Source organism: Uloborus diversus, chromosome 4 (assembly GCF_026930045.1).
Source record: "Uloborus diversus isolate 005 chromosome 4, Udiv.v.3.1, whole genome shotgun sequence".
Lineage (NCBI taxonomy): Eukaryota > Metazoa > Arthropoda > Arachnida > Araneae > Uloboridae > Uloborus > Uloborus diversus.
This window is the reverse complement of record NC_072734.1, coordinates 169,659,304-169,675,715: the sequence shown is the minus strand read 5'-3', so window position 1 is coordinate 169,675,715 and position 16,412 is coordinate 169,659,304. Positions and strand designations below refer to the sequence as shown.

General features: G+C 34.6%; 1 protein-coding gene across 1 annotated transcript; it reads right to left on the bottom strand.

Annotated features, from left to right (window-relative positions):
• Positions 1-13,087: 13,087 nt before the first annotated feature.
• Positions 13,088-16,362, bottom strand: LOC129221562 (pre-mRNA-splicing factor ATP-dependent RNA helicase DHX16-like). Its single transcript, XM_054856057.1, has one exon. The coding sequence runs from the start codon at positions 16,360-16,362 to the stop codon at positions 13,270-13,272; it is 3,093 nt and encodes a 1,030-aa protein (XP_054712032.1). The 3' UTR covers positions 13,088-13,269.
• Positions 16,363-16,412: the final 50 nt, after the last annotated feature.

Here is a 16,412-nt window from a genome sequence, read left to right as displayed (position 1 = left end):
AAATGTAAAAGCACTTCTTCTCCAGCCATTAATGAATAAGTTCTTAAAATTTAAAATTTTAATAACTGTAATCTGTACTGAAATCGGTTTCCATGGGGAAAATATCATGCTAAACCATGGGAGAAATGTCTGAGCCTTCCCTTAAAATTTTACATATGGGCGCCCATGGATCTAACAAAACTGCGTGTTTAAAACTTTCATCAAACAAACAAACAAAAAAAAAAAAAAAAACTCCTAAAACTCGGGAAAACTTTCGGGGGAGTGTCCCCCCCCCTTCCCCCGGGGCCTGATTTAAGTGTAAAAGTTTGTAAAGCCCGGCTTAGGCGCCCCTAAAAACTACAAACTTTTTCTATACATATAAATGTTTTCAATTGTTTTGAACTATAAAATTTTGAGAAAGATTTTTTGTGCAAGGGTTTAAAAATTTGATTGTTGTTGCTGGCTCTATTTCAAAAAGTTTATGAGTTCAGTGAAAAACCAACTGTCCCGCTTAAAGTGAGACGATCATCAGGAGTGACATCTGCGTGGAATTGGACGGCTCACCTGTCACTCCACGCTCAACTGATGCTACTTATAGCATTAATTTTGTTTCTGTTAATTTACAATATTTCAAGATGTTTGACTTCTTTGTAGTTACAGAAATTAAGTACTTCAGAACTTCCTTTTAAGATTGGATGACTCACTAATTATGCATATCAGATTATAGCCATGCAAATGCCAAGAGTGTCATAGGGAAGGGGGTCAATTGGGTCATCCCCCCCCCAAAAAAAAATCAATGCAAACTGGAGCATTTTTTTTTTTTTTTTTTTTGCTGAGGGGAGAAGCGTCAGTGTTTATTTTTATTTATTTACTAGCAGTACCCGCATGGCGATGCCCGTGCTAAGAATTTATAGGAAGTCCGTTGAATTAAAAAATCCACGCCCCCCCCCTCTTTATAATGTGAAATGATCATTTTTCCTCAATTAAAATGCGTACGCAGCTTTTCAAAAAACATATGAGCTTCTTTGGAATTTAAAAATATTCCCGAAAACACATAAAAAGATTAACAGTAGTTTTTTAAAACTCAAAATAATCTATCAACTGTATAGTTCATTGCTTGACACGCCAAACAACCACGGTACCGTAACCCTGCCCTTTAACGAGCGAAGCGGTTTTTTTTCTGCAATTAAAAATGTTTCGCCAACTAAACAATACTATAATAAACACGTCATAAAAAACAATCACAATTAATATATAATAATAATAAATAAATCAAATTATTTACTTAGATAAGTAACTATCTTCAACTATACAAGAACAAAAACGAACATTGAAGTAATAAGGAAAACAAAACCCAATAGAAAGATCCTGCAAAATCAAATTATGTACCTGAATATCGAAAAAAAAAAAAAAATCGCATTCGTAAATCAGTTCGCTGACCACAATAGTTTCACAATAGCGTAGCGTCTTGGCCGCGCGGCAAGATTCCTCACAGCTATCGACACTGTCGATCAGCGCCCTCTCGATGAGTTAACTTAACCCAACATCTGTTAAGAATTCATAGAAATAAACTTACCCCTCCATCTATTAGGAATTCTTAGAACTAAACCTTTAATAAGCATTTAATTTGTAATTACAAACATTTCGGTCAATCTGATTGTTTTTAAAAACAGTCGATAGCCTTTCTCAATAATTGGAATATTTAACACAAAAAGAATTTTTCAATTCTAACCAGCAGTTTCTGAGATTAGCGCTTTCAACCAAACAAACAAACTCTTCAGCTTTATATTATTCGTATAGATTTTTATTTATTTATCTATTTATTTATTTATTTATTCATTCTTTTGAAGGTACGCCACTGCTCTTGGGGGATAGAAATCTCTGCAACGACAAAAAGATGTACGATTGAGCACGTTGGGCCGAGAGTCCCCCCCCCCCCCCCTGCAAAAAAAAAAAAAAAAAAAACACTTTTAAATTTTTTCAATAAAGGTTATTTGGTTTTAGTTTGATCACAAATAATTTCCAAAATTTTAGCAACCAAAATAAATAAATAAATAATGATAGTGATAATAATAATTATAACTCGATAGATCAGGGATTTCCGAACTGGGTGCCGCGAAGTGTCCATAGTAACAATAATATGTACATAAAAATTAGATTAGGATGCCGTGAAAAAAATTCTAATTCTTCAAAGGGTGCCGCTAATCCTTGAAGTTTGGGAACATTGCGTCCTTTGTTAGAGGGCTCCAGGCATCTTGGCAACTACAGCTGTGCAAGTTAGTTTGGAACCCGGCACCCGGGAAAGGGGTGTTCTTCATAGAGGTATTTTTTTCTTTCTTTTTTCATACCTAGGTTATGCATGTCATGTACTATCAAATTCTTTTCGTCTTATTCGAGGGGGGTTTTCATTTTGTTCGAAATGAAACTCGTGACGTGTTTTTTAATCTGCTTCTTCCTAATAGACGATTTAAATCTTTGCGAATCAAATAAGACTGTGAACCAATCTTGTGGTGAACGTCAGCGAGCAGGGGGTGGAGCCCCCTAGTACTTAAAAAAAAGTTTTTTAATCGGGATATGGGTTTTAATCGAGGACTTTTCATGCGACTATCACGGTATTACAGTTCTCGGTTGACCCAGGCCCGGACTGGCCAGGCCGGCTAGTCGGCGATCGCCGAGGGCCCCCAAGCTAGGAAGGGCCCCCAAATGAAGCGAAAAAAAAATTTGTAGCAAAAAATGATTTTACAATTCTTTGATTTCCTTGTAACTATTTCAATCTGTTTCCTTATACGTTTTGCCAGGATCAGGGCCTGATTACTGAATGTACCAACTAGGCTGTGGTCTAGGGCCCTTGCTTTTTAGGGGCTCTCCAATGGCTAAAGTTATTTTAGCTAATGATTAAAAGTAAGATTTAACTGCATAGTGGCTCCAAAAAATATTTGCTTAGAACCTTCCTATATCTTAATCAGGCCCTGTCTGGGATGCTTTTGATCTCTAGTTTTATACAAATAGCACACTGGACCTAATTAAAGAAAGGTAGGGCCCCGGGGCTGACATTATTTTTAGGTTAGGGGCCCGTAGGGCTTTAAATTCTCTGAATTTGTCCCGTAAACAGGGCCGGATTAACAAATAGGCAACTTAGGAATCGCCTAAGGGTCCCCAACAGAAATGTTCAGCCTCCCTGCAAAAAATCATCTGGGCCCCTAACCGCCCACTGAATTGCCCTCTCCCCCCGCAGCTCAAAAAAAAAAAAAAAAAAAAAATTAAAAGAGTGGTTGTTGTTTGTGTTTGTATGCTTCAATATTTCTAGGTTCAAGTTTTGGGGAGCCCTGTATTCAAACTCTATACATTGGCTAAAACAATTTTAGCCGCAAACTAAAGTAGTTTCAGCCATTTGAGGGCCCCTAAATATCCAGGGTCCTAGGCTACGGCCTAGTTGGCCTATTCAGTAATCAGATCCTGGAGGTGTTTAGGTGTTCGATTTATTTTTAAAAAGATTCTTTGGTTTCTCGGGCCATGGGACCCTAAGAGGTGTGTCCTCCCCCTCCTCGCATTACAGAGTCTGCGAGTACGCAGATCTCCAGAGTAATCCTAAAGTTGAAAAAAGTTATCTTTTGCAAATTCCAACAAATAAAATTTAACCAACAACTTTTCTTTCCTTCCTTCTTTCTCCAAGTGTACTACCGAGGCCTCCGGGGGTGTTGGCGGTACTACACAGGAGTTCCGTATTTGTCAATTTGGTACCACGCATGGTTAAGTTACTCCGGTGACAGGAGTAAATTAGGACCCCTTGGAGAGTGATGTCAGCTTTTGTGATCCAGGCCGCTAAAGGTGCGTTTCTCCACGTTTCTGCAAGTTCTTGTAGAATCAAAAAGATAAGATAAGACAAGAACTTAGAATTTGGGTATGGATGATGACCGTGTGAAAAAAACTCAAACAAAAAAGAAATGCAGGTGTAATAAAAATAGGAGTAAATAAAAACTTCATGACTTGTTCAAGACTCAATGGGTTCATGTTGATTGCTTTAGTGCCCCATCTCCTTTTGCTTTTAAACCAGTAAATAAATGGGAAAATTGAATGCATATGGAAATCTTTCCGATAGGGTCCGACCGGATATTGGCTATAAAATTATTCCACGTGGGGTTTTATCTTCTGCAATCTGCATTATAGTAAGATAATTGAAGGTTTGTATTTTACTTGCGTGCAATCCTACTATAATTTTTATTATGGAAATTAAAAGATAGATACATTGGGACAAAATAGTGACAAGATGAAGCAAAAAAGGTATGATAATTTTCTACTATTAAGGCATTGATTTAAGCTTAAAATAGCGTGTGATAAAAAAATCTCAGCCCCTTCCAACAGTATGGCTCACCCACGGAGAGGATAAGAGGCTCCCTCTTAGAGACTAAGCTACCCCTCCCCCATTAGGCCTAAAAATGGAGAATTTTACATCTGATTTTCAAAAATTGTTTTGAATTTATATTTTTAATAATCAAATCAGTTTTCCCGTGCGGGAAAAACAATAGTATTTCCCAGGACGGTAAATACCGGTTGTGGGAAAAATCTTTCCAACCCTGGCCCTGCATTACAATCCTTCTCCACATAGTCTCCGCTTACAAGGTAAATAAAATTAAAAAAATAATAATAATAATAAAGAAAAAAAAAACGTTCAATTCAGAAATAATGATAAATAAAATAACGCACCTTTAATAGATTTTGTAAAAATGGTATGAAATTTCCTTCTGCTAAAGGTAAGTCAAGTAAAACTTCAAACACATGTTTTTTATACATAAATTTAACTTTAGTTTTATTATTTAACATGTCCAAAAAGAAAAAGCAATTTTTTAAACAATAACTTTCTCATATTTTCGCAGGAAAGGGCGCCAGGAACCTCTGTACTGGGAGGCTGGGACCCCTTTCTAGCACCTAGCCGACCACCCCAGAAGGAGCCAGTCCGGGCCTGGGTTGACCACGTGTATTATGTAAGCCACAGCGCTGTTTGCTCGATTTTCAACAGTTGTTGTGGCAATTTCTTTCGTTGGAATTGTTTTAGATATGTTTATTCATCAGCTACGCAGTAATCTAGTTTTTTTTTTTTTTTTTTCAGAATTTAATTTTTTTGTGGGGGATTTGGGATTGTACGATACATTAGGCGCTGTCCATTAATGATACCACACGTTTTTTCAACATTTTTGACCCTCTCCCCCTTTTGTCACAATATGTGTCTAACTTCACCATACCCCCTACCCTTCTCGGTCATATATCACGTTGCTTCTTATAAACAACTTCTTGCAAAAAATGTGTGATGCCACACTTCCCTCCCTCCTTGTCCAAAAAACTGTCGCAACTTCACCAACTTGCCTCCCCTCATAGCTTCTGGCATCATTTGTGGACAGCCCCTTATTGTAATTTGTAACAAAGAAAACATTTCATCGTTGGTGATTCCCCCCTCCCCTACTTCTAAAATATAAAAAAATAATGTGAAACAAAAGACATATTTGAGGCCCTTTAGATTGTTGACCAAATTCCCATTTTGCTCAAACTCTATGCTGTGATGAGGCCCTGCAAGGGGTCCCTTTGAATGATTTATTATATGACATTATTAGCTTTGGAAATATATTCTGGGCCCAATTGGGGGCCAATCAGTCAAGACCGACCATGCTCAAGGGGTTACTCCAGATCTGCCTTTAACAATTTAACCTAAAATTTTCTCTAACTGTAGCCTACACTGCCATTGACACTCGTTCCGAAAAATGTAAACAAATGGGAGCATAGAAGGATGGCGATAGTCATAGAAAATAGTTATGGTTGGTTTTTGTGTAGTAAAACTTACTTTGATAAAATGTACGAATCTTGTCTTGACGAAGACGGTGTTCCTTGTACACTAAAGTATAGGAATGATTTTTTTGATATCAAAACGCCATTTCTTATGAAGTCGGCTGCAGGCAAATAGCAACCGCTAGCGAGCAAGTTGCTCGCAATCAAGTAAGTAATGTATTTGCTTAAGATGTACTCAAGGTTGATTCCACTATAAAGAAGCCAGAAAATTAATCAGATTGATATTGCGGTCGTTAGTCGCTTTTCAGAACCAGAGTTTTACCCAAAGTTTATTTGATGCCTATATTTCTAAACCTAGGAGCTAAAAGTTCTGGTCGCATCGAAGCTTTTCTTTCCCGATTCATCGTGATTTAGACACGCAGTTGCCGTGAAAAATAAGATTGCATGACATTGCAATCTATTTTGTTTTCATAAAAATCATTTTCTTCTGTATCTTTTAGATTAAAAAAAAAAAAAAAAATCCAAGCAATGTGTAGCTTTTCTATTTGTAAGATTGTTTAAAGTTATGGTTTCTGTACACAACAGTTGACTCATCAAAAAACGTCATCTAGATTGCTCATTTTGACTACTAGAGACTTTCCTTAGGCATCATCATTATGCCTAAATTTGAATTCTATTCTCTATGGCGCAGTATGTTGGTCAGATATCCATTGCTTTTCTAGCTGGCACCTTAATTAAACCGTAATGTCAATGAAGAATTAGGTTAAGTTTTCCAAAGAATAAAGTGTTAAGGGGAAGGTTTGGTCATTTGATCACAAAATGTAGAACTAAAAGATATTCAGAAACAAAGCTGATTTTAAATTTATTGCAATAGGAAACAAATCAAATTTGATCTGAGGGGGTAGTTCAGAAGTGATGTCCCTTTAAAACATAAGGGGTTCGTGAAGTTGTGATAGTTTGTGAGGGGTGGGGTGAAATGTGACCAAGGATGGATACAAGGGAGAGGCGATAGGAGTGCCCCTCCCTTGAGTTCAAAGCCGTCGATATGTGTGTGTGTGGGGGGAGGGGGCAAGTGGGGCTCAAGCCCTCCCCTTAGAAATTAAAACATCCTTGCTTTTGGTACTTTTTTCTTTACAAAAATGTAAAAACATTTCTTCTTCAGTTATTAATGAATAAGTTAGTAAAAATGTCATATTTTAATGACTCTAATCAGCACTGAAATCAGTTTCCATGGGGGGAAAATATCTTGCTAAACCATGAGAAAAATATCTGAGTCTCCCCTTTTATAATTTTGCATATGGGCGTCCTTGTTTGAGTTGACCCTGAGCAGGCACTTTTTCCTAATTAAAGTCCTAAAATGCAAGTGAAGGCCATCTTTGATAATGTTAAGGTAAGGAATGAGGCCTGAATCTCCCTCCCAGAAACGTTCGTAATTGGAGTTCCAATAAGGCAATTTTCAGACGATCTCTTGTGACTTTAGAAAGAGGATGCCTTACCCCTGAACATTTTGCAAAATTAGAGTCTTAAAGATGCAATTGTAGACATCTCAGGTAGTGTGAGGGAGAGGAATGAAATTAGTGTATTTCTCCCTGTAATTTTGTGAAACTGAGGTCCTAAATGCAACTTTAGAGGATCTTTGATTCCCCCGAAATTATTATGAAATTGCAGTTTTAAAACCCAAGTTTAGAGTACTTCTTTTGACGGAAAAGGAAAGAAATAGTTTAGAGAACCTTCTTGGATAAATCTCTATCTTTAAAACATTTTGATAAAAATAACGATGCTCCCCTCAATGTGTACCCTCTACTTGAAAAAATTCTAGATCTGTCCTTGAGTGTGACAAAGGAGGGAGTGGGTCAAGTTCAAGGGCGGATCCAGTGTCTGGTTTTGGATAGGGTCATTTTTGGAAGTTTGTGTGTGGGGGGGGGGGGGGGGGGGGGAGGGGGGGGGGGAAAGGGGGTCACAAGTGTCTTTTTTTTTTGCGAAAATGCGGTGTCATGGGCTAAATTTTCCCAATAGAAGTTCTCAAAATCCAGTTTTAAGCTATCTTTGGTCACTTAAAGAGGGTCATGACCCGCCTCTGGTCAAATTGTTTGGAAAATTGTGACATCATTTATCGACAGCCCTTGACAACTTGACATAGCTGTCAATTTTGAAAGAGGAAAATTAGACCTATGCCAAAATCAGGGAGACTTTGTATGAATAAATTTAGCAACAAAAGTTGAAGTGTAAGAGGGATAAAGTACAAGTAGGGGATTTCTTAAATAAAATCCTTATATTACCCAAAATTTCAAAAATGTTACTATTTTTGCTTTTTTGAAGTGGACTAAAAATCTAAAAATGTTTTACAATAGACTAAGTTTCTTTTAATCTTATGAGTGATACTAAACATGCCTTGCAACAGCTAAGAGGCTCAGTAAATTCAAAGAACTAAGATTGCTTTACCACATTTTGTGGAAAATAAAATTTTTAAAAAGTAAAATGAATTAAACATGTTTTGCAGAATGATCGGTGACACACAATTTTCATACTTGTGTATGAAAAGGTTTTGTTTCTGCAATCGTTTTACTGTAGGGGTTGTTTCCATAATTATAATCGCAGAAAATTTCCCTTTTTGGGGGGAATTTTGTTTTGATGAACATTCGAGAGACGTTTACTTAATTGAAGAGTTCGCGAGAAGGCATCCAAATTTAGAAATCTTCTGAATGAATTGGGAGAAATGGCAGCTATATATGACTTATGTAGTATTTTCAGTTACTTATCGCCACAACTACCATTCTAAGCTCGGCAATAGATTTAAATCTCCATGTCAAATGTAAATAAAGTAATTTTTTTGAATTTAAATAAATGTTTCTCATTTTGTTGTATTAAAAATTCTATTAACAGTTACTCTTTCAAATTAAATGTCGTTTTGTTTTTCAACGTAGGCTGTTACATTTAAGTGTCTGTTATTTCTATGAAAAAGAATGTTGATGCTAAAATATGTTTAGTTTATTTCATATTTTTTATATCTTGCAACTTTATTAAATTAAACTTATTGCACTCATTATTTAAATTCTGTAATTCATTGTAGGGAGCATGTTGGTTCACTTTACTACTTCTCATTTTTTATCTCATTAAGGTATTAAATGAGCAGTTTGATTTTCCAACATGACGTTCATCAAACATTTCTCACCATCTCAAATTTTTTAAAAAAGTTTTCAGCTCATTTGTTTTGCATTAATTTTTTGACAGAACTCTGAAGAGGACCAAACGCATCCTGAGCGTGAGATATGTTGGTCCACTTTATGAAAACAACTTCCTATAACAATTTTAATTAATACAGTCGGACCCCGATTTAACAAATTCCCCGGGACCGTAACTTTTATACATTAAATCGTAGTATTGTTTTTTTTTTTAATTTTTAAATTTTATCTTACCTAAAACCACTAATAAGCAACTGCACAAAAATATCCATAATTAGAAAGTACACTTTTGATTCAGCATTCCACGACTCACTACAAGCTAGTTAATTTAAAATTTTAAACTACTGAGTAGATGTGTGACAATTTCCTTGATGCTTGACTCAAAATAGTTCTCTTTAAACTCTATGGAGGGAAAAAATACTGTGTCCTTTGCAGCCTGCTGCATGAGATACGTTTTCACAGTTTCCAGGTCATGAAAAATCCAGAAATTGAAAAAGTAAGTTTTAATGAGCGATTCACTATCGCTTTCTGCATTAGAATCCCTTTTCATTGGTTGCCCCCTCGCCGGTCAATAATTACTGATTCCAAGAAAAGTCTTTTTCTGCTTCGGGCAATATGGATGTAACATTTGGAAAACAATCCAATATTTTCTAACTCAAATTAACAAAAAAAAAGTTTTCCCGGCTGTTAAAATAATTCATTATTTCGGCATTTATTATTCCATAAAGAGAGGTTTTTGCCTTCATTTTAGTCAAAAAAAAAGAAAAAATTTGCTAAATCGTGAAATTTGTTAAATCCGATTCTGACTGTATTACCCAATATTGTAAACTAACTTATGTTCTTTTGAGTTTAGGATGAAAAAAAAAGTTTAAAGATGAATATATAACTTCGACTTTTGCACTATTCCTGTCAGAACTATAACATTGTCTCAAGAATCAGCACAATTTGGGTCTTCATCAACTTCACTGTTGCTAATACTATAATATTTATTTTCTAATTCTTCTAAAAGTTTTCATTTTTTGTGGGTTTTCTAGAAGTGCACCAATGTACTCCGCTTTTTTATAATGTGAAGAAATGCTGTCATAATATTTTCCTGTATGACTAAAAATGAAGAAACTACAAAGAGTTGTGAACTAAAAAGAACTTCCTTTGAGAGAGAAGTTATTTATTACTTGATTCTTAACACACATTTAACCTATTAAAAAAAATAAAGTTGCAGACATATGAAAATTACTCAGCAATGAAAAAATAGCAATAAAATTTGTATCTAGAAATAAAATTGTTTAATGTAACTGTACCATGTGATTTTGTTATAGAATTTGTGGGACTACAGATGAAAATTGTTGGTCATAAATTAAAATTAAAAATATTAATAGTATTAAGACTATTGAAACTGGTCCAATGAAAGCCCCATCTCTTCCTACTTTGTGAATAGAACGAAGTTTTTAAAAATTTTTTAATTAAAGCATTGAATCCCAAAAGTGTTGTTGCCCCCCCCCCTGAAATATATATATATATGTTCCCATGATAGAGGGAATGAAAACCATATATGCCTGTGGCACTTCCATTTTCTTGGGGATAAAACTGTCTATCTATTGTGGATTATCATCCTTCTTCAAAAGGTTCTTCAGCTGTCGTTAAATAGTTTTTACAATGAAAACAACCCATTTCCCAATTTTAGTTAGAGGAATGTGGGGCAAAGTGAAATGGTGAAATATTTACTCTGCTTTTCGCGCCACCTATCTGGTAACATTTTAACTACGTAGTAGCACATGCAGTCTATTCTATTCAAGATTTAAAGTTACCTCTGAAAATCAAATATGATAGTAAAAGCAATTTTCAAAAAATGATACTCATATTCTAATATTTTATTGTAAGTCAAAAACTATTTTTGTTATTATTAAATGTTAAAGTTCTTGTTATTAACATTTTAAATATTAATTGAGATCAAATAATATTTGGTGCAGTGTTTATTTGTTTAATGTTAGGCTTATTTGTGTTTAAAATAATTTGTAGTTATTAAAGTGCACGGGGGGGGGATGAAATAGCTCATTTTATTTGCTTTTTCAATACTTTATCAAATCACTTGCATATTTTTTTATTACTTTTTCATTTACATTCTTTCATTTAATAATTCCCTTATTAATTCATATATTCACTTATTTTCTTATCCATTCATTATTTTATTCACTCATTAATTTTTTCTTGTATAAATTAACTTATTTTTTCCTTTTATTCATTCATTCATTCTTTCATTTACTCATTCATTTGATCAAAAATATCTTTAATAATCACAAATATTTAATTTTTCACTTTGCCCCTTGGAAAAAAGAAATGAATTTTCCCCACCTTTTTTTCAAGGTACAAAGTTATTGAAAAAATAAAAAATAATGTTTCAGTGCAACTTTTATTTTGAAATATATCCTTCTTTATGAACCGTAAATTTTAGAACAAAATTCCAATTTGTTTCATACTGAAAAAAGTAAGTGATATTAACCATTTTTCACTTTGCCCCACTTCTCCATTTTAGTATTTCTTGAAACTTTAATGAAGTAAGATTTTGACTTCTTAATTTGTATAAATTTAAATTGTATAAATTTATTGACAATGGTATTGAAGCAATAGGAAACCTTTTACTACACGATGTTTTAGAACAAACCTCGGAAATGAAATCTAAAATGATGCCGAAAATTCAACTGGAATAATTTAGAATACTACTAACAAACTTATAATTTATAGCAATGTTTTGAAGGAGCTACCTTAGACACTTAATACAATGCTACGATGCGTACAGAAAACGTCAATATACAAATGGCAAAGGCACAACTCATTTTATGTTGATCATGCTAATAGGGAAATTTAATAGGTCTAAAATAAAACAAAATATAAAATACTTTTTCCAAAAATGTCAAATTGTAAAAAATATTTTTTCTTAATTTACTAGTATTTATATAAAGACGAATTTTACTCCTATTTAAATATAGATGATTATTTTTATCTAGAAAATTGCCTGTAAAGTCAAGGTATGACCAGGTGAAAATTGCTTAATATTTTTTAATGAAGTTTATGGTATATTCAGGGTTTAATTTCCATGAGATCTCAGCAACTTGTATTTCTTTTCAATGGTGGTTTTACTAGAAGGGTAATGAAAGTAGTTTCCCCATCCACAGGGCCGGATTTAGAGGAGGGCAGGCGGGGCTACTGCCCCAGGGCCTCCACAACAAATTTTTTACAAAATATCCTAACTTTCACGGGTCGAAAATATTGGTTATATACATATATACTAAAATATTCGGATATATATCAAAGTATCGGATATTTTCGAAAATATGATGATCTTTTCGAACCCTGATTAGGGGCCTCCACACTTCCAAATCCAGCCCTGCCCATCCAGGATTTGGAAATTGGCAATTTTAATAAAGTGAGAATATGTTGAGTCAACTAAGAACAAATAGAAGTCAACAATCATTTTATTTTAATATGTAATGAAAACGTTTCGTGATAAGGTTACCTCTTTGGGAATAACTTTGGATAGTTTGTTCTATTCCAGGGTTAGGTTTTAGATAGTGGTTTTTACCGTTTAAAAAGTATGCTAACATTAAAGGGATCAAAACTAATCCATTTGTATTTGCTTCAATATTAGTAATGCATAAACAGAAATCTATTATTATTAAAGAATATTTAATTAGATAATTTTCTGTATAATCTTTATTAAAAAAATTGCCAACTACCTTATATACTCATCAGGAGTTATGAAAAGAAATTCACAGTATACCACATTAAAGAAACAACCCAAATTTCAGTTTATATTTAAAACTCAAAGAAATGCTATTAAATGTCTAATATTTAAAAGTACAAAAATAAATAAAATAAAATATTTTGATGGTTTCTGTTTAATGTTTTAACAAAATATCTTTTTTAAATGGTTTGAAGAATTAAGATAAAATGTTTGCACTTTTATTTTAAAACAAGTGCAAGTTCTATTTTTAATATACCATTCTACTATAGTAAAGTTCACATTCAATCAATTGTCAATATTAAATATTACTTCAATAGATTTTATTCTGTTTTTTATACTTTCTCACAAAATAAAATTTTATTAAAAATATAGTTTCTAACACTTTCCCAAAAAAGATCATGGTTTTATTTGCAATCTCTTGGCCAAGACCTCTCATTCTTGTGTTCATTTTTTAAAATCAGAACAACATTTCATTTAAATTTGAAGAATTCAAAAAAAAAAAAAAAAAAAATGCTAACATTAGAGCTTATGTAAAAAAATGAATAGGTAAATGTACAAAATTAAGTATAAAATTTATTTACAGATAATATACTAATACTTTCTGTCCAAATCAGATTGTGCCTTCCCCGTATTTTTAGGCATTTTTTTATTCGAAGAATCTTCAATGTCTTTTGACTTATAATAATGAGGAGCGACTTCTAACAACCACATGCCTTCAACTTCAATAACCTGTCTCATAAATTCTTTAGTCGTAAATACTAATTCATGATAAACAAGCCATCTTGGTAAATCTTCAAACAGTGCACTATTAGGGTGAATCATAACTGTTTGCTGCTGTTTAGCAGTTTTGTACTGTCCACTTTTCGATAGACGTGCAGTGTGATAAAAGTATCCAGCAGTTATTGATTTTCTAATGGCAACAGAATCTAAAGGATTTGATACCAGCTCGATTTCCACCCTATCCATTAACCCTTCCAGCTGTTCTCGGACGTCTCGAGCTCTCTTCATGGATCTGTATTGAATATAATTTTCGAAACACCACTGAGTGCTATAATCGGACTCGACCCATTGATTGTAAACATTTAAAAGGGTTAAATGGTCTCCTCCTGGGCTAAAGAAATTTTTTCTTGCTGTATCTGCATGCACAATTTTATCTTTGGGTCTATAGAATATTGCATTATTTACTGATAACATTGCTGCAATTGAAAGAATTTCCTCGGAGCATTTATATTTTTCAGCAGCCAAGAGCATTTTTGACATCATGGGATCCACTGGAAATTCTGCCATGCGTCTTCCAAGTTTTGTTAATTCGCCTTGATGATTCAAACCCCCTAAGGCATATAACTGCTCTAGAGCTAAAACTAAGCTTTCATGTGGTGGCGGATCTAGAAAATCAAAATGAATGATATCATTTATACCTAAAGACTTCAATAACAAAACCGCATTTCCCAAATTTACGCGTTGAATTTCCGGAATCGTGTTGTCTTCAAGTTCGTGTTGGTAAGCCCAAGCAGTGTACAGACGGAAGCACTTCCCAGCTGCAACACGACCGGCCCTCCCCGCTCTTTGATTGGCCGAAGCTTTGGAAATTGGCGTAACAACTAAAGATTCCATTCCAGTTCGAGCATTGAAGCTATTTTGTTTGCAAAAACCCGGATCGATAACATAAATTATACCATCAATAGTCAAAGATGTTTCTGCAATGTTTGTAGCAATGACAACTTTTCTAGAACCTGGTGGTGTCGGTTCAAATATCTTAGCCTGCATATCTGAAGGTAAATTTGCATATATAGGCAATATGATAAGTTCTTTCATTTTAGAGCCTAGCTTTCTAGTCCTTTCTAAAAGTAATTCATTACATGTTTCAATTTCTTCCTGACCTGTTAAAAACACTAATATATCCCCTAATGGTTGTGTGAAGTGTATTTGTAAAACTGTTACTACACAAGCATCCAAATAATCTGCTTCTGGTGCTTTAGTATAAAAAATATCAACTGGAAATCTTCGCCCAGGTATCCTAAAAATAGGAGCATCATCAAAAAATTGTGAAAATTTCTCAGCATCTAAAGTTGCACTGGATATGAGCAACTTCAAATCTGGACGAAACCGAGCGATGTCTTTAACCAATCCGAACAGAATATCCGTGTGAAGTGTGCGCTCATGAGCTTCATCTACAATGACGACACTGTAAGATGCCAAGTCAGGTTCTGAGAGAAACTCCCTGAGCAGCATGCCATCCGTCATATATTTCAGTACCGTTCGCTCAGACGTACAGTCTTCAAATCTGATGCTATAGCCGACTTCATTTCCAAGTTTGACGGAGAGTTCTTCAGCTACGCGGGCAGCCACGCTCATAGCTGCTACTCTTCGGGGTTGGGTGCAGCCAATTTTTTTCTTGTCATTTGTATAACCTGCTTCATATAAATATTGTGGTATTTGAGTCGTTTTCCCAGATCCGGTTTCACCTTCGATGATCAAAACGTGGTGCTCTTCTATCGCTTTCAATAAATCTTCCCTAAATGGATATATTGGTAGACTCCTTCTTGTTTCTTGAATGGTAAGTTTCTTTTTCTCCAGTTCAGACACTTCTGGTTCATTTTCCACTGATGAGGAACCTGGCATTTTGATCGTCTGAACAAACTCGATAGCATCATCGAATACTAAATCGTACTCCTTTTCTTTGTGCTTATTTTTCGCATCAGCTGCTCCGAAACGCATCTGGGCAAATCCGAGTCGCTCTTGTTCCCATATCAATTGTTCCGCATTGGGCGCTTTTTCCCTCTCGTCGATTTCTTCATACTTTTTGCTGGGTTCTTTTCGAGAAGCCTCTGGCATGTGATAGCGTTCAATTTTTTCCATTTCTTTCGCTTTATCATGTTGCTTTGCAAGCTCTAAAATCTTTTTTTTATATTCCAGTTCTTTTTTTTCTTTTGAAGTGAGTCTGACGTCTGAAAATAGATACTCTTCGTCTTGTATATCTCCTTCTAACTCAAGTAATTTATCTTCTTTTCTTTTGCTCAAATATTCTCTCCGAGATTCCACTCGCAACTTGGGGACAATTTTTTTGCGATCTTCAACTTCAAGACGAAGCCTTTTTGCTGCTTCTTCAAAAGCCTTTCGGTCAGATTTTTCAACTATGTTACGTGTTTTGTCTTTGTCTTTCTTTTTAAGACGTTCTGAGAATTCATCTCTCTCTTTCAAATCTTCCAGTCTTTCTCTTTCCATCTTCTCATAATCACTCTCAGAGTCTGATTTTTTACTGGAATCTTTGTCATATCTTGAAAATTCTTCACTGTCACTGCTAGATTCTTTCCTTTCGCGCAAATTTTTCCGTTTCTTAGCTTTCTTCGGTTTTTGAATCACAGGGGCTGGAATATCATCGTCGTCGTCCTCAATTAATTGGTAACTCATATTTTTCTTCAATGTTTCAGCAATCGCTCTTTCATAAGCTCTAGCAGGCTTTTCTTTCACTTCTGCATGAGGAACTTTATGCCAAAGTTCACTAGCAAACTTGACGACATCCTTATTAATCGTTAAAGTTCCGGTATCCTTTATTTTTTCAAGTAACACATCTGCACTTGAGCTTTTAGAAGCAAGATTCAACAAAAATTCTGCAGTGTATTTGTCGCTAAAACCAAGTATATTATGAAGTTCATCGCTGATCCACTGATAAACTTGCGCCATTCTAATTATATTGTAATTTTTAGTTGCTATAGCATCTTACTGTTTCCATA